This window comes from Amphibalanus amphitrite, unplaced genomic scaffold (assembly GCF_019059575.1).
Source record: "Amphibalanus amphitrite isolate SeventyFive unplaced genomic scaffold, NRLGWU_Aamphi_draft 000100F_arrow, whole genome shotgun sequence".
Classification (NCBI taxonomy): Eukaryota; Metazoa; Arthropoda; class Thecostraca; order Balanomorpha; family Balanidae; genus Amphibalanus; species Amphibalanus amphitrite.
The window spans coordinates 768,748-795,819 of record NW_024881595.1 but is presented as its reverse complement, the minus strand read 5'-3'; the positions used below and the strand labels follow the sequence as shown (position 1 = coordinate 795,819).

Genomic DNA, 27,072 nt, shown 5'->3' with positions numbered 1-27,072 from the left:
TTTTGGTAAGTGATTACAGCGTAATTTATTGATTACTACTTAAAACTTACTAAAAAAAATAATACATATAAAAGTTTTCTTTGAAAAACATACAACATATTAGGTATAAAATTGAAAATGAAAATATAAAAATTGGGTTGTCACGCTATCAAACTACAAAGCATCCCCCTACGTGTGACACAGGCGTCGGGATTGTGTCCTTTGCGTTGTTTGGGGTTGAATGTTTCTCGATAGCTTGGATAGAAATGAAATATCATTAGCATCATTGTTTTCAGTGATGCCAGTGAATGCGTAAGGTTGAATTGCCCGTTTTTAGATTTATTGAATTCTTAATAGACCAGACACAGTAAAGGGTGAGTTCATTTTTCCATATCAATATTGATATACCGTAGGTGGGGCTATATTTGAGACAGTATTTAGAATTGTTATAAAATAAAAGTATTTTGAAGTTTATGCTTAATTTTTGCTCAGGCGATTTACTGCTCGATTCCACACCTCCTTGAGCAAAAATATCACAAAGGTTAAACGATCCTCATTTATAGCGATTTTAAATACTGTCAAATACCCCTACCAACACAAACTTGGAGATTTTATGGCCCAATGATTACTCTAGGCAAATATATTTCATTTCTCATTCCAATAGGAGTACCTTGTGCAGGAATGTGGTGATTTGTAGAAGAATGTCAAGAATGCAGGCTGCAGCCACCTTGTGCGGAGGCTAAGCTCAGCCAATCATCGTTCAGTTGGCTTAGAAGTACCTGCAATATGATCAGTAAACGGCTGCATACTAAGCTTCCGTGGCAAACATTATTTCCAGACTGTTAAACATGGCACATGCATGCCTGAGGTGCGCCCAGTTCGACAGTAGTGCACGCCTGGCAAGTGGCATGTATGAGTGCAAGCCCGACTGGAAAAAATGCCTCCACTACGCTGAAGTTCTCGGCGGAGGTGATGCGCCGAAATTTCGGCGCAAGGGTTTATGCGCCGAAATTATTTTACCAAGCCATGCTTCATGCGCCGAAAATTTTCAAGGCTTACTGATGGCTGCAGGCTGTAGCCACGCACTTTTCGTCGAGGGGGGGGGGGGGGCTGGCGTGTGTGTGTGGCTGTCTTCCAGTGACTACTGTCTACAGACGGTTGTTGGCACGGTCGACGGGATCGGGCAGACAATAGACATCAGCAGGCCATGCGGGACCGAGCACCAGCGTTCGCTATCACAATTCACAAAATCTCCTGACTCACAAACTCACTGGCATGTTCCATAACATAACCTTTATTTTGTTGCCCGGCTCTGATCAGCAGTAGTGCCCAGCCGGTGACTGACGCCTGACGGGGCCTTCAACAGGCGTGGTGCAAGCACGGCCGATGGGATCGGGCAGATACCAGGCCACGCGGGACCGATTGCCGGCGTCCGCTCACAAACCACACGCCGGAAATACAGGAATCACAACGGTCAATACGCACACGATAGCATACATTATCTGAACTAAGGGATCCGACAATCCATAACCTCACTCTCGATCGGTGAACTGTTCCCGCCGTGGGAGAGTCACAATCAGGTTCACTGAACATGACTTAAATACCCTGAGACGAACACGAGACAAGATAAGCGACATTTAAGATGTTTAACTCCCGAAGACATTTAACCCTCGCCGGCCGAGGGGGTTGGTGCAACCCCCCTGACGGTTTTTTTCGCGACTGCTCCGGAGCCGTTTGCGATAGAGAGATAGAGAAAACTGTTGCGTCCGGCGAGGGTTAACTTTACATGGTCCCAGGTATGGCTGTTGTAATTGGCCAAAAATAATAAAATAAATGAGGGTCATGCAATTTGAGAGCCTGAACTTCTGTGTTGTCCCACCGTCCGCCCTATACGAATATAGCTCATCGCGCAGTCACGGTGAGATTTTTTATTTGTTTGGAACTCTGGGAGCATACGAATACGACCGGAAGCACTGGATCAAGGCGAAATTTCGGCGCAGGCTTATTTACGCCGAAGTGCGCCGACATTTTCGGCGCAAGCCGTCGATTTACGCCAAAGTACGCCGAAAATTTCGGCGCAAGCCGTCGATTTACGCCGAAGTACGCCGAAAATTTTCGGCGCAAACGCCCAACTACGCTCGAGTTCTCGACGAAAGCGTGCATTTTTTCCAGTCGGGAGTGCAAGCCTGTGTCCGTAATTTGCATGCCACACGCATAGTGTGTCAAATTCAAGCTTATGTCCTGCACAAACACAATGATATTGACGCTTCTGGCTCACCAGCCTGACACCCCTATCCAGCGTGGATGGCAGAGGAGCTCCGTCTGATCCACTCAGTATCCATGGCTGGCCATTGGAGGCAACGCTTCACTTCGGACAACTGCTGATGAGCATTACGGGCGTGCTTTACTTCCCCGGCCTACGAGTTACGTCTCTCTCTCTCTCTCTCTCGCTCTCTCTCGCTCTCGCTCTCGCTCTCTCGCTCTCGCTCTCTCGCTCTCGCTCTCTCGCTCTCTCTCTCTCGCTCTCTCTCTCTCTCTCTCTCTCGCTCTCTCTCTCGCTCTCTCTCTCTCGCTCTCTCTCTCTCTCTCTCTCTCTCTCTCTCTCTCTCTCGCTCTCTCTCTCTCTCTCTCTCTCTCTCTCTCTCTCTCTCTCGCTCTCTCTCTCTCTCTCTCTCTATCGCTCTCTCTCTCTCTCTCTCTCTCTCTCTCTCTCTCTCTCTCTCTCTCTCTCTCGCTCTCTCTCGCTCTCTCGCTCTCTCGCTCTCTCGCTCTCGCTCTCGCTCTCTCTCTCTCTCTCTCTCTCTCTCTCTCTCTCTCTCTCTCTCTCTCTCTCTCTCTCTCTCTCTCTCTCTCTCTCTCTCTCTCTCTCTCTCAGCTTAGTGCGTGGAGCTTTTGAAAGTCAATTTGAATTTTGAGTTCAATTTTACCAGCGATCGCGAGATTCTATTGTTTGTAGTGACCCGCTCGGCCTTGGTCACTTCACAAGTTCACACACAATCGCAGGATTAGCGCTTTTGCTGCTGCCATGGTTAAAGCCGACATTGTATATTCGTTTGGCTTTTTTATGGCTTTCACGTTATCGGCGCTCCATTCTGGTTCGCTCCCATTCGCGATAATCGCTATAGTTTGCCGGAGCTTTGATTTCAAAAGTAAGCTCTGTAAAAAACTTTGATATGGTTATATTTACCCCGCGTTCGATGTCTCTCGGACGGCGAAGATTCTACGCCGTCCGGCCAATCACGTTCCAGAACTGCAGCCGAGCCCCCGCTGACCTTGGGCGGGATTGGCCGGACGACGTAGAATCTTCGTCGTCCGAGAGACATCGCACTCGGTCTTTATGTCAGGTACTTAATACTCAATTCTTCTAAAAATAGTGTTACTCGCCACAGTTTAGTAAGTATTTGCGATGATTCTTTTCGAATTTCTCATCGACGACACAGAACGTGTCCCGTCATACCAATGAAACCATTGTCCTCGACCTGTGCTGTTGGAGCTGATTGGCCCAGAAAGGGGCTCGCTGGCTAACGCCGCACAACAGACACACCTATTTGGCCGTTTTGTCCACGGAGTCATGGTGATAACAACGGAGGTTATAAGGACTTTCTGTACAGTTTAAACCGTAAGAACTTCGGAAAGATGTCATAAGTTTTGCAAGTTTCTAAAAACGTGATGTCCAGGTTGCATTGTGTAGGTCGATCACTTGGAACTGACTGACATGTTTAGCTGACTGATTACCTATCTGGGTTTCAAGTTTGGTATTGACCGGTTACGGGCAGTGACGTCGTGGGACGCCCCGCTCTGTGGACTCGGCCGGGACAGGCGGGTGATAGACACCGGTTCTCTTTGTTGCTTTCTGTATTTTATTATTATTATTTGTTGGCATTTTCTTTTTGCTCTTCCCGTGCAAATTATGCATATAGCCTAGACTTAGAGGAAGGCTGTTTGCCCTGCATTAGCGCACTGAAACCCACAGATGCGTTGATTTAGGACCCAGTGTATCAATCAAAAGTGTTTATGTTAATTAATGATATGTCTATTGGTCGGAGGCTTGGGGGGGGAGGGGGCAGTTCTCTCGCCGATTTGCATCTCGCGATCTTGCGCGATTTCGCGGTTGAACTGACCTTGACTTTGACCGGTGCTATGAATGTTCCTGACGCTTGTAACTAACCCGCGTGAGCAGAACGACTCATTGTTCGGAAAGGATGCCGGCTGGTGCCGAAAACCTCCCGGCTACCCGACGGAAGCTTACAGTTGAATGATAATCGGCAGCTTTGCTCGTCAAACCATAACTTATGAGATCGTAGCTGAAAATATAGCCTGGAAGAGCATTTTCGACGACACGGTAAATCAGTAACAATCCTACAACAAATTCACAAGGTGTCGTATTACAAGTATTCCTAACTAGTTGACGGTCTTAATCAAATCAATCGTTGAATACGAAGCCATGTCAGGTGCCCGTAGCTTGTACTACTTTGTTTCTCTTTCAGTGTTTGGCAATTGGCGATGACGAACAGCTCCCTGCTAAATACCCTGCGCCTGATGACTGGTGTCACAATGTGATGCACACTGTGTCACTCGCATCGCAAATCTGCAGGTAGGTACGAACTAAGTTGTCTGGTGCGCATTGTGATAAACTGGTTACTGGCTGTGTTACAAATTTCTTTTACACCATTTTATTGTTAGCACTCGCGTCGCTTATTTCATGGGTCACGGTAATGTTCAGTCTTTTACTTTTGATAAAATGTCGCTTTTTGTATCTAACCACTTTGCATCGGCGCTTACGAATCAATCTCGACATGATTTGAACTACAAAACATGGAGTTGGTATTGTTTTTTTTTGTGGACTAGGGATGTATCGGTATGATCAACTGCTCCACTTCGAACCATTGTCTAATTTGACGTGTTTCAGTTTCAGACTAGAATATCTGCCGCGAAATACTCACGATGAGTCTCAGCACGGGCAAACCGATCAAATCCCTCTACATGGCAACCAGCCTGGACGGCCTGGACTCCTTCATCTACCGAAAGCTGGACCTGGTGAAGGGTGCCCCGGCCCGAACATGCTGTGCCACCGCCGACACCGTCTACAAAAGCGCCGCCGAGGCGCTGCGAGCGGGCGACGAAGAGCGCGCCTTCGTGCTCTTCATGCGCTACATGGAAATACACAATCAGATCCGTAGCAAACCCGAGTACAAAAAGGATGAGAAGTATTATAACAGCCTGTTGGGTATGAAGAAGTTTGAACAGGCGCTGGGTGTGTGCGAACGTCTGCAGACGGACTTGAAGAACCGCTACGCCCTCAGGTTAGAAGAAGAGGAAGCCAAGAAGCTGATTGAGAAGCAGGAGAGGCTGGCGAAGCAGGAGAAGCACGACAAGGCGGCGGCGCGGGGCGGTGGTAAAGCTGCGGTGGGTAAATCCGCCAGCCACACGGCCGTCATCCCGCCGGCTGCGGACGCGACGCCCTCGCCGGCCGCCGCCGCCGCCGACGTCGAGACTACCATCTCGTGCACGGCGCTCAACTCGCTGATCAAACAGGAGAGCACCTCGTACCTGATCGTGGACGTGCGGCCGGCGGCCGATTTTGCCGACTCACGACTGGTCTCTCGGTTCGTGGTGAGCGTGCCGGCCGAGATGGTGCGCCCGGGGGTGACGGCGCCGGCGCTAGAGGCCCAGCTGCCCGAGCCCAGCCGGCAGCTGTTCGCGCGCCGCCGCACCGTCGACCGGCTGGTGCTGGTGGATTGGAGCGGCTCAGAGGAGGCCGGTACTCCGCTGGACACTCTCCGGGACGCCATGGTGAAGTGGGACACGGCAGCGTACTGCGCGCGGCCCGTCACCCTGGCTGGCGGCTACCAGATGTGGCTGCACACCTACCCCATGCTGACGACCAACCCGCAGGCGCGCGCGCCGTCCACCGCTCCTCGCCAGGCCGAAGTACCGCTCAGCTTCGAGTACCCGAGTCTAGAGGAGCCGACTCCGCCGCCCGCCGCCGGAACGGCTGCGGCGCCGTCGATAGACCGCTCTGTGAAGCCGTCCGATCCGCCGGCGGCTGGGCCCAGCCAGCCGACTGTCGGCGATGTGGACCTGGATGCCGCCACGCAGCGTGCCGACGATCTCCTCGAGCGGATTCGAAACCTGCGCGTCAGGCCGTCAGGAGGCGAGCGGCTGGCCTGGCCGCCAGCGTCCACCGGGAACCCGGCGCTCACACAGATTTCACGACCTCAGCCGGCGTCTCAACCTTCCTCTCAGCCGTCGTCTCAATCTTCCTCCCAGCCGTCAAAGCAGCCGGAGCGGGCGGCGGGCGCGCGGTCCGCCCGGCCGGGCGTGCCGTCCAGGGCGCTGAAGCCGCAGCTGGACGAGTCGGCCACCCGACAGCTGCTCGAGCTCAGCAAGAACCGGCTGGAGGCGGAGCGAGACTGGCAGGTGGGTCGGGGCGGGTGTGGGATCGGGAGGGCTGGAATAGTGGGATCGGGTCGAGCGGGATAGTGAGATGGGAGGGACGGGACAGTGGGATTGGATGGAGCGGAACAGTGGGATCGGGAGGGACGGGACAGTGGGGCCGGGAGGGACGGGATAGTGGGATGGGAGGGACGGGACATTGGGATCGGGAGGGCTGGAACAGTGGGATCGGGAAGGACGGGACAGTGGGATCGGGAGGGCCGGGATAGTGGGATTGAGCTAATCTGCACGGGAATGGGGGACTTGGTCAGAAATGGGGATCCGGACAAGTATAAGCGACTTTGGATGGAGATAGGAGGGCTTTGTGCGTGGATTGATAAGGATCTTGAGTCTTGACTGGTATCGATCGAATTTGGGAGTGGATCTGAAGAAGCATGATTAAGGATCGATGGGATCGTTTAGCGTCTTTGGTTTTGACAGGCTAAGTGTTCAGTTGTGCAAGGTGACCAGATGCATTTAGGTAGCAGCAAGGCTCGCTAATTTTCACATTACTCGGCATCACAGCCTGTTACAGATAAATGCATGGTAAACCTAATACAGATAAATTCAGATGAATTCGTTTTTTTAAGTGAACTCACATTGTTTGCTGAAATTTTATCTCTTTATCATATTCACAATACATGCAGGATGTTATAGTATTTGTGTTAGCCATATATTTCTATTTAATGCTCTTTCTCTGAGCTAAGGCGATATAGAAACGCGGATAGGGTGCAGAAACCACAAAGCAACTAGCAACAGATTGCCTTCTTGACATGTATCCCACATGCAGCTGTTATCTTTGATGATACGGTCATAAGCTTTCCGCACAATCGGCAACGTTATCACGATTATGGGATATTACTGCAGTACGCTGGGAGCCACGTGACTTGGTTTAGTCACTCATGTCCTTCTAGTGTGTCACCTGTACTGATGCTTGACCTGCAACACCGATTGACACGCAACCGGCACTTTTTTTCGCAGCGCGTCCGGCAGTCTCGGGAGCAGCAGTTGGAGTCGGAAATGCGGGCGCAACTCCAGCAGAAGGAGGAGATACTGCTGGCCGAAATCCAGCGGCTGGAGAAGGAGCAAACTGCCTGGGAGGCGCGCCAGGCTGACCTCAGGTCAGTCACACATGAGCTACATGGGTTAGTTGGTATCTTACGTCACTCTCGGCCGGCGGCTCCAGTGGCGCAATCGGTTAGCGCACGGTACTTATACGACAGTACTGAGTTATGCCGGGGTTGCGAGTTCGAGCCTCGCCTGGAGCACGCGTTTTACACAGCCGCCATTACCCCGGCAAATATATGGGACGGGGTTTCTTGCTCCCACCCGACAATTTTCCAATTTTCGTTATTTGGTGTATAAACTCTTGTGAAATGACAAGCGTCTGGGCGGGGCGATCGAATCCCGGCACAGCCACTTTTGTTCACCGATTCTCGGGCCACAGGCGTGGCAAGTTCGCCGCACAACGCGAACGCCATTCGGCGAGCATAACAAGCCCTGCTTTTGGCAGATTTGGGTGTGTAAATAAAATGTGAAGCCTTTTGAGTGGATATTGTAATGATACTGTTTTATTTGTCCTGTTTTATTCTTTGTAAAATCTTGCCCGAAGATAACGGTACTGATTGCGCCACGTCGATAGGCACGGTCAAGTTTCTCAGATATAGTTGGATAGGTATGGTAGCTGAAGCCTGCAGCGGGTCGAATCGCTTATCAGCCAGTCATGTTATCGTCTTTAAGCAAATTGAATGGAATTTGTGGGCTTCTGTTTTCTTTTTTACGCAACCAAATTGTTTCAGAATGAACAAATAAAGCTGCTGTCACTATTGGCGGCCGTCGCCAGCTCACACACTCGATTCCGCGTTTGGCTGTATCACCGCCACCGTGTGATCAGGTTTATTGAGCGTGTTTAGCATGTATAGTCCCTCATGCCTGACCAGGCAAACAGTTTTGAGGTGAACGCAGTGTCGGCTGATGACGGCCGATTCGTCAGCGGCAGCATGATGACGTGCTCGCTGAGTTCGTGATCGGGGAGCCGCTCTCGGCGGGGCAGCGGGACAAGTTGGCATCTCTGTTGCGCTCCTTTTCAGAGGTTTTCTCGCGCGGGTATGCCGATATCGGTTTGCACAGGGGTGGGGATATCGACCTTGATCTGCAGCCGGGGACCCGTCCTGATGCCCCTGACAGCTGCTGAGATCCATGAGTGATTACTATGACTACAAACCACTGACGTAGGTTCCATCCTCCCCATCAGAGCGGACAACGAGGCGCTGCGACTGCGGCTGGCGGCGTACGAGTCGCCCGCGGCGGTGACGGACGGCCCGGCCGCCGAGAGCGGCTCAGACGGGACGGCGTCCGACCGACGACTGCAGGAGCTGCAGGCCGAGCAGGCGCGGGTGGCCGAGCAGCTGGAGGCGGCGCAGAGGGCCCGGCAGCGCGACCAGGAGCGAGAGGAGACGCGCAGGAGGACGGAGAGAGAGGCGGCCGCGCGGGCCGAGGAGGACCGGCGGAGACGCGCGGAGGATGAGGCCAAGAGAAAAGCGCTGGAGGAGGAGGCGAGGAGGAAGAGATTGGAGGAGGAGGAGGCGCGGAAGAGGCGGCTGGAGGAGGAGGAGGAAGCCAAGCGGAGGAAACTGGCGGAGGAGGAGGCGAACCGCGCGCGACTGGCGGAAGAACAGGCGGCGGAGGAGCGGCGGCGGAGGCGGGCAGCTGCAGAGGAGCAGCGCCGACTGGAGGAGCAGGAGCGCCGGCTGGAGGAGCAGGAGCGGCGCCAGGAGCGGAGGGACGGCGAGACGCACCGCGCCCCGCTGCGGGGGGACGGCGGCGGCGGCGGCGGCAGGCTGAAGCGCTCCCACTCGTCACCGTTTATCGCCGGACTCGGCCAGGAGCAGGCGGGCGCGCCGGCCGCCGATCGCGCGCCGCCCGCCTTCAGCCGAGAGACCAAGCCGCTGGTGCGCACACAGCGCGGCGACGTGCAGGTGAGCCGGCGGACGGGATGTGGATTGGTAACATTTAGCATGGGCGAAACGGCAAACTCCGATTCTTTAGGATGGACTGATATGCTACCGTTGCACACACTTGCGTTTTTTGTTACCATTTCCAATCAAAGCATTTATTCCTTTGGTAATGACGTTTTCGTGACTTTATTTAAGATGCTTACGGTAATTCCACTTAAAGTTCAAAATTTTACCTCTGCATGCTCCTCGCGGCTTAGGTATATTCATTTGTCAGCGTTGTTTCTTGAACGTCAAAAATTCAGTAGCTGCATCTCCTGACGTTCCGTTCGCTCTCTGTTCCATCCAGGCGGCCCGGACTCGCCACTTCGCTCCGTCGTACGGCTCCGTGGCACCGGCCCTCACCGGGCTGAAGAACCTGGGTAACACCTGTTACATGAACGCCGTGGTGCAGTGCATAAACAACACGCCCGGCCTGAGCGAGTTCTTTGTCAACGAGAGATACCAGGACTTTATCAACTACGACAGCGAGCTGTCGCGCGGCGAGGCGGCGCAGGAGCTGGCCGCAGCCGTCAAGGTGCTCTGGAGCGGACACTACAGGTGCGGCACGGACTGGGAGCTGGGCGAGCGGACTGGGCGGCAGGAGATGGATGGATGTATTGTTTTAGGTCCAATACTGCCGTTTATAACATATTTGCCGTTATATGCTAGATGCTAAACTCAAAAGCTAAGTGGTGCTATAAATGTGTTGCGAAGCTTTTGAGTTATCAGTAGGCAATGAGTGACCCTCTGCCATTTGCCTTGGCTGAGTTGGCATCGCAACAAAGTAAGGATTGTCGTTGAAATGGTTTCACCAAATCTTGTCACCTATTTCCTTTCTGTCTATCTATATAGCATCATTTTCCCCTCTCCTACCAACGCTTTCTACTCCGGCGTGACCTGACCGTGTCGCTGTGCCCGTTGGTAGGTCAGTGGCGCTCTATGACCTCAAGGACGTGATGGGCCGGCACCACGGCCGGTTCCGCGGCTCGGCGCAGCAAGACGCGCACGAGTTTCTGATGTACCTGCTCGACTTTCTGCACGAGGACCTGAACGAGGTGCACCGGAAACAGCCACTCAAAGTAAGCAGAACGGTTAGATAAGTGTAATTGGTAGGCAACTGCTCGGGTTCATTGTACAATGTACATAGTGTTTTTTTTCAATTGCATCGTTGCTTTTACCCTTTTTAGGCGCTCAATTAACTTTTTTTAAACACTCCGTGCTAGTGTTGTAACATAACGCTAAAATGAAGTAATAGAATATTTAGCGTAATACTGTTTTGTGTATTTATACGTTTTTTCTGTATTTGTATATTTGCGGTTATTTACAATTACCTGTTGATGTTATCACTAGCTCATCTTGTCAACAGGAGCAGGAGAATGACGGCGTCCCGGACGCTCGTGCCGCCAAGCTGGCCTGGGACGACTTCAAGGGCAGCAACCGGTCGTTCATCCTGAACCTGTTCTGGGGGCAGCACAAGTCGACGCTGCGCTGCTCCCGCTGCGGCAACCAGTCGGTCAAGTTTGAGACGTTTTCACACCTCTCCGTGCCGATGCCAGCCAGGTGAGACATCAACTGGCGGAATAGCGCCGCAGGGTGAGAATGAGCTGAATCTAGTAGCTGCAGGCGTGACGTGCATATTTATAGCTGCATTTCCTCGAGAAGTTAATGATGAAGTTATGCCGGACGAGTTCGCTTGAATCTTTTACGATTTAATTGTGGTCTTTTGGCCTGCTGCTGTCGAACTGTGGATCACGTGCAATGTCTGAGATCTCAGGCGACACTGCTTCATGCACTCAGTGTGATGCGGTATGACGTCTTATCAACACATCCCGATATGAGTGGTAACGTTTTATGATACTGGCACTTCATCGTGCATGAATTTGTACTAGAGGTGGCAAAAGATGAAAATTTTGAGAACCAGACTCGAACCAGACCCGGCTGGACATTTCTGGAACCAGTCGGACCCGGTCGTAGTTGGAACCGGAACCAGTTGGACCCGTTCCCCAAAAGTCAATTAATACAAACTACTTGTAGGTATCGTTAGTTGTATCATGTAAAACAGCCTATTTCCCACTGGGAATACTCATGCGCTACTGTGTGCAAAGAAACATTCACTTCATTCACTTCATATTTTGCAATAATGTGTAGTGTGCAAGATGTATAGTTTATGGTAGGACCCGGTTGGACCCGTCAGAAAATTTCCAGGAACCGGTCTGGACCCATATGGGTCCAGACTGGTTCTTTGGACCGGGTCCTCGGGTCCACATTTTGCCACCTCTAATTTGTACGACATTCAATGATCCATTGTGGATCGCCGATAACCCATGATTGGGACCCATAGTGACCTTTGACCTCCGCTCTGTAACCTGTCGATGTCTCGGCATGGCCTATGGTGACATATTGGCGCCGATGATTTTAGTTTGTTGACTATTACCCTCCCATTTCTGGGTGATCCCTGACTTAAGTATGGCTGCCTGACTTATCAATATCATGTGACCTGTTTGATTACCATCTATAGATGCAGCAGACAGTGGCCTGTTACGGCCTCTGGCATCACCCCTAGACAAGCTAATGACCGGGTATAACCCGCCGCGGCTTCTGAATATGCCGTCAGGTCGAGCCGATGCTCCCTGAGCGAGTGTATCCAGCTGTACATGGCTGGAGACACCATCAGTGGCTGGACCTGTCCAAAGTGCAAGAGCAGCATCGAGGCCACCAAACGACTGGACATCTGGCGCCTCCCGCCGGTGCTCATCATACACATACAACGGTGAGGAATCTGGGCACAACAGGGTCACGAAGGGGCATGGCGCGGGTATGGTAGGGCACAATAGGGCCATTGTAAGGTCAGGGTGGGGCAAGGGAAGGCCATGAATGATAGCTTTATAGGAAAGCTGTTTGGCGTGTGTGCGGTTCTGGTAAGATTGAATTCAGTTTAGGTTAGTAGACTCTGGTACAGCTGATCAGTCAAAAGAGATGGCATGCCAAATGCACCTGCATCCATTGAGGAGTCCACTATTTGTATTTATTGAAACCGTCAACAGGCACAAAACCCAATAAAAGACGGAGTTAAAAAGTAAAAGCACAAATAACACTAATAAAAAATGCCACATTTATGTACAGGGCTCACCGAGAGCTAAGAAACGCCAATACACACTTCCTAAAAGATGATCGATTTGTAAACAGATCAGAGCTCGGCATTGTCTGGTATAAGGAGTTGGCTAGGCGCGGCAACCGACAGAACATTCCATTTCTGATCGTTTCAACTCGAGCCACGGGGACGTGCAAAATTGGTCGTGATCGAGTAAGTCTAGCTGGGACTGCAAAAGCAAACATGCTTACAATGTCAGTCGCATCGAATCTGCCGTTAAACACACCATGTAAGAAGGTAAGATCGTGCTGTAACAGTCGACTTGTGATTCGTTGAACCTTAAAGTGATTGAGCAGGTGTGCATAGTCCAATGAATCAGATGGTTTGCTAGAGTTTACGGCCAACCACATTAAAAACTTGTGCTGGACTCTGTCCAGTCGCACTATGTGCGATTTGGCGGCCCCAGACCAGATGACGCAGCCAAACTCTAGTACTGAACGCACATGCGCGTTAAAGGCCGTAATGAGGGGGCCAGGCTTGAGCCTACGACCCGCCGAAACACGAGATGTCTGCACTGATCGCAGATAAATTCCTAGGGCGCGATTCGCCCTCCCAACGATGCTGTCAATGTGGGATGCAAAGGTTAATTTTGAGTCCAGTATGACACCCAGATCACGAATCTCCGATACACGATTTAAAGTAACGCAATGGATGAAGTATGGCGTCGTAATTGGCTTTGTACGCAGAGAGAAAGTTACTGCTTTGCATTTTTCGGGATTTAGCTTTAGCTTCCAGATGTCAGACCACGTACAAAGATTTTCTAGATCGGTTTGAAGGGCGACAGCATCTTCGGGAGAGCGAATACGCTTACAAAGTTTCAAGTCGTCTGCATACATAAGACATGTTGAAGACATATGCGACGGGATATCATTGCAGAATAAAACGAACAAAATTGGCCCACATATACTGCCTTCCGGCACCCCCGACACAGCCGGCACCCAGGAGGACCTTCGTCCGTTCAACACAACGCACTGCTCTCTCCCGCGCAGATAGGACTCGAACCACCGAAGAGCAGCACCCGACAGATGGTAGGAATTTTGGAGTTTGTGAAGGAGAAGAGAATGGTTGACACTGGTGAAAGCCGATGAGAAATCTGTATAAATGACATCAGTCTGGAGTCCCTCGGCAATCGAGTCCCACACACGTTTAACAAGGCAGGCAAGGTTGGTGTTGCAGGAACGACGGGGGATGAAACCGTGCTGAGCCGGGGAAATAACTGGTGACACGTGGTGCAGCAGCTGGTCACATGTGATGCGCTCAAGGATTTTAGAGCAGATAGGTAGGAGGGAAATTGGCCTGTAGTTGTTGGGATCCTTCTTATCACCTTTTTTGTAAACTGGAATGACATGTGCGCGCTTCCATGTGCTTGGAAATTTTCCTTGCTGATAAGAAAAAATGCAAATTTTGGTCAAAGGCACAGCTATTTCTTCAGCACACTCACGCAGGATGCGAGCACTGAGTCCATCTGGCCCACACGCCTTGTGGATATTTTGAGACATCAGCAGATTCAAGACGGAATCATAAGTGACATTAAAATCGGACAGTGCGTCAATGTGGTAAGATGTAACGTCTGGCAGTTCATTTACAACTGGATCCGAGAATTTAGAGGAAAAAGTGCGATTAAGGCACTCAGCTCGCTCAAAGTCATCCGTCACATCACGACCATTGACTCTGAGAACAGGCACAGTGCGCGTTGACGATTTAGTCGACCTGAGAAGGGACCAGAATCGTTTTGAATTTTGACGAAAGTCGTCAATAATATGCAGAATATATCTACGATATTTTGTCATGACAGTGGTTTTGAAGAGCGATCTTTTGCGTGAAAAGTCAGCAATGTTTTCTGTGGTAGGCGAGAGCTTTTTTTGACGATGTGCAAGCGCACGATTGGTGCGGAGTCTGCGTTTTGCTAGATGCATTTTCGTTTTCTGTCTAATCGGGCTTGGTGCTTTTGATTTCTTTGTAAGAGCGGCGTTTTTAAACGAATCCACTGAATTTCCTTCATCAGCTGATCCTGAACACTGATGAGCTGATTGCTATATGGTTCGTCTTCCCTTAGCTTCTATAACGATGGTCTGTGGAGGAAGAAGCAGTCGAACGTGCAGTTCCCTCTGGAGAACCTGGACATGTCACCCTACGTCATCAACAAGGATGTGAGTGGGACATCGTGGCATTTTCTGTTAAGCTTGTATTCACTTCTCATTCAACTGTCAAACTGTTACCACAGGTGCTGGTTGTTTCAATTTTTCATTGGTGAACATATTTCGTTTCTTGTAATCTTTAGAATAAAAGATGTAAACCATCGACGTTAATTATGTGACGATGTGAGCTGCCAATGCAAGAACCGTCATCCCCTATCAATAAGCGTGAATGGCCACCGATCTGTCGTCCTTCACTGACCCGCCTCGTTCCTTTTCCGATCGCCAGGCGCGCTACCGCCACCACAAGTACCACCTGTACGGCGTGGTGAACCACTTTGGGTCGATGGAGAGCGGCCACTACACGGCTTTCTGCCGCGCGCCCAACACGGGGCGCTGGCACAAGTTTGATGACCACGAGGTGTACCAGCTGAACAGCGGCAGTGTGCAGAGCTCAGCCGGCTACATTCTGTTCTACTCGGCCATCGACGGAAGGCTGTAGGCACGGGTGAGCCTCCGGGAGACCGGCCGGGTCGGGGCGGGGGTGGAGGGGTTGTGATGGGTGTTTTACGGTACGGCATGGGTGAAAGTTGGAGCACAGGCGTGACATGATCATATGGGAAGAGCTGATGGGTCGCAAGTGGCAGGAGCAGGACTGGGACTCATGGTTGAAGCTGGATGTCTGGCTTGACGGGCAGAAAGGCCGATATTGAGCTTTCATGCATCGCTTAGAACTTGGGCAAGACTATTATTTATGTGCACTGATGACTCACGTTCTGTGATGATTTCTACTAAAACCTAGCCGGTTTCCCCACAGTCACTCTCGCTTGTGATGTGATCAAGAGTCAGACATGAGACATCCAAGCTCCCGTGTCGGCCGCCTTCCGGAGCCTAGTAGTTCCCCGTCCGACCGGCAGGCGGCTCTGGTGACGCCCGTGCAATACGCCGACCGCCTCTGGGTGTCTTCCTGCCTCCGCAGCTGAACTAGCGCGCGTTCTACCGTGTGTGCTAAGCTCCTTCATGCCTCTGGTGACTCGGTACGCGCAGCTGTTGACTGTTGGGACGACTCAGTTCGGTAGTTTCGTGCTCGATGTAGTGGAGTCCGATCGACACGCCTCGTACCGGGTGCGACTCCGTATCGCTGCTTGCGCGACGAATGCGACAGCCATTGCGATGTATGCCATTACTTCGCCTTCGGTATGCAACTATGTGTTCGGCGCTAGCGCCATAGACTACGTATATCGGTATTATCGCACTGTGTTACTTGTATGTGTTGTTCTCACTGCGTTTTGATTCCGCGTCTTGTGTGACAGCACACACAGTTTGTGTTCCGGTGTTACTGCTCTTCCGTCGTGATCCGATGTTACAGAAGAATGTACGATTATGCCATGCTATGACGTTGTTGCACTCACGCGATGTATAATTGGCAGCCTTACAAGGTTTATCATACGTTGCCGATCTATATCGAGAAGCGCCGTGTGCATTATCGCCTTGCCGCGGCGTGTTGTGATGTTTCTCGGAGCCGGCGTGCGGCCCGCTCCGTTCTCAGGCTGTGTCCGCGGGCGCTGTGCCGCTCGTCTCTCGGTGTCTGTCGGTGACGTGCCTGTTCGGCGGCGCATAGGGTCCGTTAGGTAATGGTTGGCACCGTGGCGGGGTGAGGCGGCCGTGCCAGCTGGCCCGCACCCAGCTGGTGTTTGTGCGCCGCCGTCTGCAGCGGCCGGTGACGGACAGACGTGCACCGGTGACCCAGAGTCGCTCCCCGATGACGCAACATGTGCTGCGTCTTTGGTCTGGTCGGACTGGTGGACCGCTCCGCGAATATGGCATTTACCGGGCGGACCAGAGAGCCTAGGCGTTTGACCGGCAACGCTCGCATTTATCGTGGAGTCTGCGCACGACTCCCGTTCGCTGGTCGCTATTACGTGTGTGCAGATCGTCGTATTATCCAAATGTTCCACGGGGAGCGCATATTATATTATATATGTATATACAACATGTGATAGCCCACCCGCGCAGTCGTTCAAGTCAAACAGAGCGAAGCGAGCCAGCACAAGTTTGGCCGAGCCTCACTCGCCGCTGGCCGAACAAAATATCACACCGACACCACTGTTCAGTTACTCGCGCACCGCTCGGCGCCTGACACATCTTCCTTCGGATAGCCCGAGTCGTCTTTGCTGCGGTCTGGTCGGGCCAAACCAACTACGAAGCACATAAAGTCTGTCTCTAAAGCGGCATTAAGCGGTGCCTGTGGTGGCCAGGCCGGGCTCCTGCTTCTTAGCAATGCCGGACAGAAGTTTCTTGATCTCGGCGATGGCCAGGCCGGGGTTGAGGCCCTGGGGGGCGGGGGGAGGGGCGGCGTCAGGCGGGAGTGGTGTTTTGTTAGAGTGGGGACGGGTGGGGCGCGGCTGCCAGTGGAGGGTGTTACGTAACGTTGACGTAATGACATAGGCGGCTGCCAGTATCGAGCGTGTTATCGAATAGAGGACGCGGCGTCTCTGGCTTCAGCACAATGAGAATAGCTACCGATCAAACATGGTTTTTTACACTCGACTTCAAGCTGACAGTTGAGATGGTAAAATTGATGAACGTATCCAAATATTGAATGTAAAAGAGACCCAATGAATGAAATCCCCGAGCCGTTGAAGGGCGGTTTCACCGACCTTGGGGCAGGTCTTGGTGCAGTTCATGATGGTGTGACACTTGAAGACGGAGAAGGGGTCGCGGATGCGTCCCAGCCGCTCCTCTGTAGCCGTGTCACGGGAGTCGATGATCCAACGGTACGCCTGAAGGTCAGCAGAAGGTGACGTCATAGGCGGGCAGAGGCGGGGAGGGGGTGAGCGCAGCGACCGGTAACTCACCAGCTGTTGGCACAGTCTTGGAATATGCAGCGGATGTGTTTACATATTCCAGATCGTGACACGGTTCAATAAATGCTTGCCTGACGCAACCCTTCACATCAGTCGAAATAAAATGAACCGATGCGTTCCAAAGACACAACGGACGTCTCATAGCATACGTAACCGTGAAATTCGCCTTCGAAGTTCCCATCCGCGCACAGAAACATGCGACGGATTCATACATACACATCAACAAATGCCATCCACCTATCCATAGTCGTACCGTGAACAAACGATCGCTACCGAACACCGCTGACAAATGTTGTTGAGTAACAAACCGAACAATATCCGACGCCAATCTCAGGTGACAAAAATTGAACACGGACGGCCCTCTCTGCCCCGACTATACCCGACGTACCTGCATCAGGACAGCCGGTCCCAGGTACTTGTCGCCGTTCCACCAGTAGGACGGACACGAGGTGCTGCAGCACGCGCACAGGATGCACTCGTACAGACCGTCCTGTCGACGGGAGGGGAGGAGCGTCACAGCCGTCACTGGTAAAGACGTTTGTGACGGACGGGTAAAGCCTGCTGGTCTACTAGACTCCGAACGATTTTTTGTTCTCATTTTTACGATGTGAGAACCGCAACCCGTTCAAACTTATCACATAAGCCGTCAGAACAACCGTCAAAAACAAGCTTACTAAACGTCGAAAATATATAAAATGATGCCCCTTTCGCCTTCGTACTCTTTACGATGCGAGAGACATCATAGGTGATTTGGGTAGCTATTAGCTAGCATTGTCAGAGAAGAACGATAATTACACACTGACAAGCAGCTGCACCCTTGAATCAATGAAACCATCAGCCTGATCTATTAGCGGCCCTTACCAGTTTCTTTCGGTCGTCGACGCTCTGGAGGAACTCCTTTTCGCGTCCCTTGGCGTCGGCGCGCTGCAGCCACGGCTGGATGCTGCGGTACTGCTCGTAGAAGTTGTTCATGTCCGGCACCAGGTCCTTGATGACGTACATGTGCGGCAGCGGGTACACCTTGGTCGGCTTCGACAGGTTCGTGTCGATCTTACTGTCGGACGGAGGCGACACCTCGCGTCAGGCATCAGTCCGCAACACATCAGCATCGATCACGATACAGGCTTGAACATCGACATTCAAATGTCAAACTTGTTTCAGCAGAACCAAATCGTATCATACAAAAAAGTTTGAAGTTAAGAAGGTCATACATTGTTGAGCAGAGTGCGAGCCGAGTTACCCGGCGCTCGCTCGCCAGTCTAACCTGATGCAGGCCAGGGTGTTGACACCGCCGATGTTCATCGAGCACGAGCCGCAGATGCCCTCACGGCACGAGCGCCGGAACGTCAGCGTCGGGTCCATCTCGTTCTTGATCTTGATGAGGGCGTCGAGAAGCATGGGCCCGCACGAGTTGAGGTCGACATCGTAGGTCTGCAGGCCATGAAGTTGTAAGTAATGTTTGACGGTAAAGGAGAAACAAAGGATGATTAGAAGAACTGGGCTGTAAGACATCGATTTCAAACGAAAATTCCTTCCCAAGTGTGTGAAAAAGATTCACACACAAAACCAGCATGATACCGACATTACTGTTTGTCTCTGACAAGTGGACAGTAATGGTGAACACTGAACAACCAGCTGCCAAATGATGTATGCTACTTGCCTGCATGTGGGGCTTGTCTCCAGGCTTGTCTGGGTTCCATCGGTAGATGGAAAACTGCTTAATGCGCCGCTGAGAAGCAGGGTTGGCCGCCGCCGCCGTCTGGGCCCCACGGACCTGACACAAAAGCAAGTCATGACCATCCAGTGCAGCTCACATACAATTGGAAAACACCTTTACCTTTACAATGCATTGAAAAATAGGAAATAATTTTTTTTTTTTTTAAATTTAGTCCGAACCTTTTGATGGGAAGGAATCACAAGGACAGAGCCACCGCTAAGCGAAGCTTGTTGCGATGACCCTGCCCTCTACCCTCCGATCGCGCAATTCCGATTCTATGGCAGAATTTAGAGTCCAAAGTTTAACGTGCGCACAAAGCCGCGCACGGCCGGTCCCCTCGCTGACTTCGCCTGGCTACGGCCTGCCACCAACCGCAACCATACCTGTCAGGAGGCCCATAAATGTCGAGCGCCCGTCGCGCTTCGAACCCGGACTGTCATAACCGGGAACGCGTGCTCTCACCACGCGGAGTCCAACGCTCTAACCAACTGAGCTACGGGACCGGCGTAATGACAGGACAGGATGATAATGACAGGAGGACCGGCGTAAAATAATGAACCTGCTCATTCCAGTATGATGCTTCAAAATAAAAAATTATTTAAGTAACTTTGGGAGTGTTATTCAACAATGGCCTTCTTCACTTACCTTTGGCATTGAACAAGTTCAAACAGAGATAATAAACAATAACAGAACCATGAAACTTAGTTCAGAATGTTAAGATTGAGAACATTCAAGGCATAAAGGAGACAGTTTGCTTTATCAAACAGAACATAACATTGCCCTGCTTTGCAGCATCATTCAGTCAGAGCCTAGTAAGGTAAGGACCAAAATATTTACTCAAGGTATATGCACATAAAGGCATTGATTATCAACAACAGGTTAATCATTTGAGCATCATCAGTATGCATTCCTGATTCCAGGCATGATAGATGACAGGAAAGTAGAGGCAAACAAAATGTTGAGTCATTCAAAATACTTGGATAGGATCTCAGTGTCATACGCATGCTGATCCCAGTGTCATCAAACTGATCACAACCAGTCTATGTAACATTGCTGAATGCTGAGTCAGGTTCTTAAATTGAACCAAAAAATACAATTGTGCTAAAAAAGAACCAAAATTTATTTTTCTTCAAGGCAAATGACATGAGGGAACCTCTATAATCCATCTTCCTGTAGTTTAAGGATAGCACATAATGGTCTCTGAAAATTGCACAAACTTTAGAATCTAAGATTTAATTAGCTGCGAAGACCAGTTAATTATAGGAAAACTTAGGAAAAGCTATGCACCAGTAACCAGGTGAGTAAACACAGATACCTGCACATTAACATGGGTGATAAAATAATGTTGAATACCCTAATGTAAATAGAGTGAATAACCTTATGCTCATGTTATATGTTGCAAATTGATATAATTAAAACTAACAATTTGCAACATATAACATGAGCATAAGGTTATTCACTCTATTTACATTATTAATCATGCTCAGAAATACCATAGCTTACCTCCAAGAAGTTGACCCTATTTAATATAAGAAAGGAAAATACGCTCCCAGAATCTAACAGCAGCAACGCAGCTCCCGAGGGAGCGCAGCGCAGTGCGCACCCCACAGCCAGGTGTAATAAGTACCTTGGGGCTGGGTGGCCTGTCCTCTGGACGGGTTCAGCCCCGGTGACTGACTCAGTAGTGGTAGGGTGCCTGCCCACACCAATGTCTCCACCTATATCCTATCATCCTCCCGGCTCTGAAATGGTCCCATTGAACCGAAGGGCCTAACCCAACAAAACAACAAGGTGGGGGTGTGGGTGTGCAGCCTATTTTGATTTATGGGTCATGGTCATCAGTGCTTACCAGACTTTGCCCACAAATAAGGCCGAAGTTTCCGGCCAAAAGACCAGATTTCACAGCAGCCGTAGTCATTTTTCAGAAGAGAAGAAGACGCAGATATCTACTTGATAGCTTAAAACACCAGGCAGATAGCCGAAAACACCACTCAGCAGCTCAAAGCGTGCCGTAAATCCTCCTCAGTAAAATTCTCACGATCGAATATCAACTATCGGTTACGCGTACGCAAGCCTTCCTAAAATTGAGGAACAGTGCTACCATATGTAATTTCATTATGTAACAGCTTTTTGGTAGCATCTGCATGATCGATTGCGTGAACTTTGAGTTAAAAAGGTGTGAGGCCAATTTTCTAATATTTTTAAAATGTTTTTATATTAAAAATATCTCGCAAATGCAAAAAAGTATTTCCGATGAAGACTTTTTTTCTGTCGTAGGGAGTTTCCTTCAAGCTACCTTCGAATACAAAAGCTGCTTGTATGCGACATTTAATGCCGCACTTTTGTGCATAGTACGATTTTAATATAAATGAATGGAAAATTGAACTGTTTTACATAATATTTTCGGGTTTCAAGCACTGCAGCTGTGGACTATACATCACACAGTTAAGTGTTTCTTTCATATTCCCTTTTTTATTCGATACATTCGATGACTGTAGGAATAGGGCATCACATCCCAAGGAGTCGTTAGATTTTGATTTCATTTCTGGGCAAATCAAAATCAGGGAAATTTTCCTATTGCAGTTTGTTTTAAACATTAATTAAACAAATAAAAGTGGAACTAATCTTGCACAAACTTTCGGTTATATGGCCTTGGACCTTTCCTTACAGCTCTTCTTCATTGTAGGAGCCCATTTATTACTTAAATTATACACATTAAGAGGGCAAAGATTACAATTGTACGCTGTCTAGCAAATGCGGTTCAAGTTTGACAGCTGCAACTCAGCTCCTGCTTAGTGCTGACATTGAATGGTATTGGCCGGATGACATAAAATCTTTGTTGTCCAGTAGACATTGAATGCGGCAAAATTCTCCAGCGACAGTGGTGTTCAGAGAAAAATAATTTAGTTTATCTTATTGTGTAAAGAATGGATGTAAATCAATGAATTTTTTATTAAATTAAAAAATATACTTCATGCTATTTACAAAATGATTACAAAGATGCTGAACTGTGTATTGACTCACCTGTTTGTCTCTAATTGTTATTTGATTTTTCATAATTGATCTGTGTGCTAGTACTTAAAATTTTGAAGATACTTCTGGTATATTTAATCAAATATTCGTATTTGAGAGCAAGTAAATATTTTTATCTACCTGATGGTGATATAATTTTCCACTTGCCCAATTAATCAGTTGTTTAGGTGATTTAGTTAGTTCCCTAAGAGGGTCACTTTTTAACCATTGAATAAATTCAAAATGTTTAATCAATAGTTTTGTCATTTGGTAAGTGATAGTTTTTCATCAGTACCTCATAATTTTATAAGTTGGTACTTACCTGTGTTTAGGCTTGTAGGCACTGACGACATGGCTTCATCATAAAGAAACTATGTTGGTTTTGATGGCAATTTCTTTACAGGCTTCCAAATGAGAAAATCAAGTGTTGGAAAATCCAAACCTGGGGGAAGTAAGACAAAGAAACATGCAACAGCTGAGAAACACACTGATGTTTCCCTCCTGGTGATGGACTTTGATCACACCATAGTGGACGACAATACAGACACATACGTTTGGAGGCTAGGCGAGGATGGCAAGGTGCCCGAATCCATCACTGGCGCACGAGATAAGCTTTGGACTCACCTGATGCAGGATGTTTTTGATTATCTCTTTGAACTCGGTCGCACGCCCGTTGACATCCTCAATTGTGTGGCTTCCATGAAGCTGGCTCCCGGCATGGACACAATGCTTTTCAGCGTACCAGAAAACATAGACATCATCATTATCTCCGACTCAAACTCTGTGTTTATCCAACACATCCTAGAGACGCATGGTCTGTACGACCGTATCATGAACATCTTCACCAATCCGGCCAACTTTGACCAGGACGGTCGGCTGGTGGTGACGCCATTCACCGACCAGGAAACGTGCGGCATCTGCGAGCGAAACCTCTGTAAAGGTGACGCGCTCAAGCTGCACCTGGATCGTATGACTGGTGCCAGGAGAAAGTACGACCGTGTCCTGTATGTCGGCGACGGCAAGAACGACGTCTGTCCGTGCCTGAAACTGGGCAAAAATGACGTTATTTTCGCCCGAGCTGGGTACAGGCTCGAGGAGGAGCTGAAGAAAATGCAAGACAACAACAAGAAAATCGACGCAGAAGTTGTGATATGGCACGATGCTAACGTCATTTTCGAGCATATATGACGTGTCTCTCACTGTTATTTTTGCTGTTTTTACTTGCCTGTTGATTCTATAGTCAGTGATCACCGAGCTATTGAAATCAACTGTGATATTTTACGCGCCAAGCTCCACCGTTCACTGCCACTACCAGGCTGTGCCCACTGCCCATGCACCCACGCCCTTGATGTGCCGATATTTTGCAATCATATACAGTTACCTGTGTTATATTATGGAGAATAAATGACAGTACTCAAAGCATTCGTCTGAAATGTAGGTAATATTATTTAGCTAGATAACAATGTAAGGTATGCGTTTAGCCGCAACTTTTTGGTTATGTTTGGAATTAAAATACATTTTTTCAACGAAATGTTATTTGGGTTTTACACATATCTCATACAATTTCACGACTTATTTACGGGTAAAGCAAAGCAGAAAGTTTCGTATAAAGAGCACTCGAACATAACGACTCTATTTGCAACGCGATAATGAAAACACTTTGAAAATAGCATCGGCATTCGTCATGCCAGATATGCCATATGCATGCATTTTTACCAACATTTGCTACAAAATTACTTGGAATGAATTTCGAAGAATATTAACACGGCGCACTGTGCAGCCGACCAGGTTGTAAGTTGACAATATAAGTTTTACTGTATTGTAGTTGGACTTTCAGTACCATCCCCTGAAAAGAACAAAATCCGAATCACTTGGTAATTATCTGATTTAATGGTGTGGTCTAAACTTTCTGCGATTCTAACTTTTCCGAAGTTTGCAGCAGAAAAGTTAACTATTATAGACGAGACGCAGGATCCATCACGACACTAGCTCAGCTTGTCAAGAGAATATGCGGTGGCACAAGTTCAAACGAACGATACTATAAATAACCTTACCCACATAGAAAAGCAGCCGTCGCGAATGTCTCCCTGGTAAAGCACCCACACCATTTCAGTCCGACAGGATTCCGATTGGCAGCTTTTCGCACAATCCCACCGCGTGCGACACACAACCGAGTCTTGCCCACCACAGGCACATATCACCCCCACCCAACTATCTCATAGCCTCGTCTTCAGACATCCCGTGAACCCATGAAATGACATCTGTCAGTTCATGGACACGCATCTTTTTTACATCTTCTGTTTCCAGGTCGTCTTGTCGCCAACATTGAGCCCACTTCTCAGACATCTCCTCCGTCCTCTCCCATAGCAGCTCACCACACGATATCTTATGCTCACCTTAGCGCCTTGCGCCCACATCTTCAAACTCATTTTCAAATTTCGTCTCACAGATCAAGGGAACTCGCCATTGGCTGCAGGAACCTTTCCCTCCCACTAGGCCAGCATGTTCAGCCACTCAGTGACGGCCTCGAGACTGGGCTCGTCGTCCTCGTTGGCGCCGCACGAGCCCTCGACAAACTCGACCGGCTGGCGCAGGTGGGAGAACTCAAAGTCCTCGCCCTCTCGGCCGAGAGTGGCCGTCGTCGACGAGTCGTCGGTGCCCTGCAGACTGGACGATTTCGTCCAGCGGAGCGTGTTGCTGCAAGAGTGATGCGTGTCAGGAGACTTCTCTGGTAAGAAAGAGCTTTCATGAGTGACAAAGCATTAGGTCATAGACTTCTGATAGAGTAGTAGATAGATATAGTAGTCATCTGATCGTCAATGATTAAGTTATAAGAAAGCTACGTCACACGTCACACGTGGACAAATGGATCAGATCAAACCAGGTAAAGGTCGAGCCGCGAGCGTACATCACTTATGTTTGTCTGCTGCATATTGTTAAATAAGTGACGAATTAAAGCGGTCGACTCATGTTAGTTGTCTCGTTTTTCTTTGCACCGAAAGGACCGAGAAGCTATCATATCTAGCCCCATAATCTTACATTTCTCGTTCGAGCTGCGTGCGGATGAGGCTGGCGCCCTTGGCCTGCATCTGGTCCTGTTTGTTGCAGAGAACGAGCAGCGGCGGCCGGAGCGCCGCCACCGCCGGATCCGTCAGCACCGTGTACAAGTACTCGGCCACGTCCTTGAGCTGCTTCTGCACGGTGGTGCTGTCCACGACGAACAGGAGGCCGCGCGTGCCGGCCTTGTAGCGGTCCAGCGCCGTCTGCCGCAGCCGCTCGTGGCCGGGGATGTCCACCAGCTCCAGCCGACGCTGATCGTGGGGATCAGAGAGGTCAGTATCAGGTCTGGGTCACTGACCATATAACAGGAACTAGACAAAAGGTTCTGTCAAAATGAATACCTACCTACACATTTTGATCATGATTGGTAAAAGTAATTGGACCTTTAACAGACTCACCTAATATATAAAATATAAATGACTCGACCTAACTGGTATTGCCCCTAGTTTCCTAATGAAGATGCATTGCTCAATTAGTCAGCAGTTTATGTGTCAATATTTTTATATAGCTACACTTAGTACTAAGCATGCCTTGTATCCACCCACTTTCTTAATTTTATCTTGCCTTACAGGGTACACATTCTCACCTTGCCATCTGGAGAATAGGTTGCTTCATTTGGTTTGATTGAAGTCTGTGTGTTTTTGTATGTATTGTATCCAATGTGTGACAGCAGCAATGTTTTGCCACTGTCACAGAGACCCAAGAACAACACAGACCTCTGCTGAACTCTCTTCTTCAGCAGCAAGAAAAGCAGTACTGAAAAAACATTTTGCAGGTAAGTTCTTTGTCCATATCTAACAAGCTTTATAGCTAATACCTTATTAATCAGAACTTACCTTGTTCTTCAAATGACTTGAAACAGAAGCTATTGTTATGGATAATATCAAGCCTGGGACATAGAAATATAATTGAGCATTGTGCACTGCAATGTAGTTAACAATATTTGAGTTTGAAATGTGCATTAATTGGCCAGCATAATCTAAAAAATGCAGTTTTAATTTCTACCACACATGCAAGTGCACAAAAAATGTGGAGCAGAATAATGATGCAATGCAACCCGAAATGATCAATTCTAGATGTACAACTCCATGTAAATGCTGACCATATTCCCTGCCACCCTAACCTAACTTTACTCCACACTTCTGTGATAACATTGAACATATGGATATTGATATGGTAGGGCTGGGCTGCATCCACATGGCTGTGTAGTGTGTAAGTCAAAAAGAAAATGGTTATCACTGTTGCAGAATGCAGGAAAGTAATGAACACCACTGGTGCATTATTCAATGTCACAATGATTAAAACAGCAATTTTCAACTTACTTGTGCTGACAACCACTGCAATTATTGCAATGATGACACCCATGCTTGGGGAAGATGAGCCTGTTGTTGGTAAAGCAGGCGTAGGTGGTGGTGCACCAGTTTTTCCCATTTCGGCCATATTCACACCCTTCAATTGATGAAAGATTAAATTTAGCACAATGCTGAAAATCACTGACACAGCCTAAACACAGCGTCGTCACCGCCGTGACCGAAATATCAAAACAACTTCTCTTCGCGAATGTCATCCTCCACGTGTCTTATGTGCGCCATTTCAAGCTTATTTTATGCGAGCCGTTTAATTATACAATTTAAGTTATTTCTGTAAAATCAAAATATGCTTTAGTTTATTATGTCGTTTTTCTAAGTCCACGAATCTTCACCATATACTGTTTTTTTAA

At 49.1% G+C, this 27,072-nt stretch overlaps 4 protein-coding genes and 1 non-coding gene across 6 annotated transcripts; 3 read left to right on the top strand and 2 right to left on the bottom strand.

Annotated features, from left to right (window-relative positions):
* The first annotated feature begins 194 nt into the window (after positions 1-194).
* On the top strand, positions 195-16,703 carry LOC122380541 (ubiquitin carboxyl-terminal hydrolase 8-like). The gene is made up of 12 exons (XM_043363778.1): positions 195-353; positions 4,467-4,573; positions 4,889-6,399; positions 7,396-7,535; positions 8,669-9,392; positions 9,718-9,968; positions 10,336-10,489; positions 10,777-10,970; positions 12,025-12,180; positions 14,618-14,711; positions 14,986-15,204; positions 15,514-16,703. Exons 3-11 carry the CDS (start codon positions 4,924-4,926, stop codon positions 15,196-15,198), a joined length of 3,402 nt encoding a protein of 1,133 aa, XP_043219713.1. The 5' UTR covers positions 195-353; positions 4,467-4,573; positions 4,889-4,923; the 3' UTR covers positions 15,199-15,204; positions 15,514-16,703.
* Trnai-uau lies at positions 7,594-7,682 on the top strand. Its single transcript is given in 2 exon segments — positions 7,594-7,631; positions 7,647-7,682. It is a non-coding gene; the product is annotated as a tRNA-Ile (tRNA).
* Positions 16,649-22,726, bottom strand: LOC122380543 (succinate dehydrogenase [ubiquinone] iron-sulfur subunit, mitochondrial-like). Of its 2 annotated transcripts, none has more exons than XM_043363782.1 (7): positions 22,615-22,726; positions 19,224-19,337; positions 18,828-18,994; positions 18,425-18,617; positions 17,952-18,053; positions 17,357-17,479; positions 16,649-17,029 (listed from the first exon to the last, which is right to left on the bottom strand). In XM_043363782.1, the coding sequence occupies exons 2-7, from the start codon at positions 19,227-19,229 to the stop codon at positions 16,931-16,933; spliced, it is 690 nt and encodes a 229-aa protein (XP_043219717.1). In that variant the 5' UTR covers positions 19,230-19,337; positions 22,615-22,726; the 3' UTR covers positions 16,649-16,930. The 2 variants fall into 2 exon arrangements, with proteins under 2 accessions (XP_043219717.1, XP_043219716.1); XM_043363781.1 differs by lacking the exon at positions 22,615-22,726 and adding an exon at positions 21,130-21,466.
* On the top strand, positions 22,704-23,711 carry LOC122380545 (pyridoxal phosphate phosphatase PHOSPHO2-like). Its single transcript, XM_043363784.1, has one exon. It carries the CDS (start codon positions 22,704-22,706, stop codon positions 23,478-23,480), a length of 777 nt encoding a protein of 258 aa, XP_043219719.1. The 3' UTR covers positions 23,481-23,711.
* A 198-nt stretch (positions 23,712-23,909) lies between these two features.
* LOC122380544 (signal recognition particle receptor subunit beta-like) lies at positions 23,910-27,070 on the bottom strand. The gene is made up of 4 exons (XM_043363783.1): positions 26,675-27,070; positions 25,939-26,108; positions 25,332-25,603; positions 23,910-24,989 (listed from the first exon to the last, which is right to left on the bottom strand). Exons 1-4 carry the CDS (start codon positions 26,790-26,792, stop codon positions 24,785-24,787), a joined length of 765 nt encoding a protein of 254 aa, XP_043219718.1. The 5' UTR covers positions 26,793-27,070; the 3' UTR covers positions 23,910-24,784.
* Positions 27,071-27,072: the final 2 nt, after the last annotated feature.

Coding starts and splice junctions, on each gene's coding strand:
- LOC122380541 (XM_043363778.1), top strand. CDS start 4,924: ATGAGTCTCAGCACGGGCAAACCGATCAAATCCCTCTACATGGCAACC. Junction 6,400..7,395: donor AGGCGGAGCGAGACTGGCAG/GTGGGTCGGGGC, acceptor TTTTTTTCGCAG/CGCGTCCGGCAGTCTCGGGA. Junction 9,393..9,717: donor CACAGCGCGGCGACGTGCAG/GTGAGCCGGCGG, acceptor TGTTCCATCCAG/GCGGCCCGGACTCGCCACTT.
- LOC122380543 (XM_043363781.1), bottom strand. CDS start 21,198: ATGACTACGGCTGCTGTGAAATCTGGTCTTTTGGCCGGAAACTTCGGC. Junction 18,054..18,424: donor TCGACGACCGAAAGAAACTG/GTAAGGGCCGCT, acceptor TCCCGTCGACAG/GACGGTCTGTACGAGTGCAT. Junction 17,030..17,356: donor GCACCAAGACCTGCCCCAAG/GTCGGTGAAACC, acceptor CCCGCCCCCCAG/GGCCTCAACCCCGGCCTGGC.
- LOC122380545 (XM_043363784.1), top strand. CDS start 22,704: ATGAGAAAATCAAGTGTTGGAAAATCCAAACCTGGGGGAAGTAAGACA.
- LOC122380544 (XM_043363783.1), bottom strand. CDS start 26,792: ATGGCCGAAATGGGAAAAACTGGTGCACCACCACCTACGCCTGCTTTA. Junction 26,109..26,674: donor TGCAGTGGTTGTCAGCACAA/GTAAGTTGAAAA, acceptor ATGTTTTTTCAG/TACTGCTTTTCTTGCTGCTG. Junction 24,990..25,331: donor ACGCAGCTCGAACGAGAAAT/GTAAGATTATGG, acceptor TCACTCTTGCAG/CAACACGCTCCGCTGGACGA.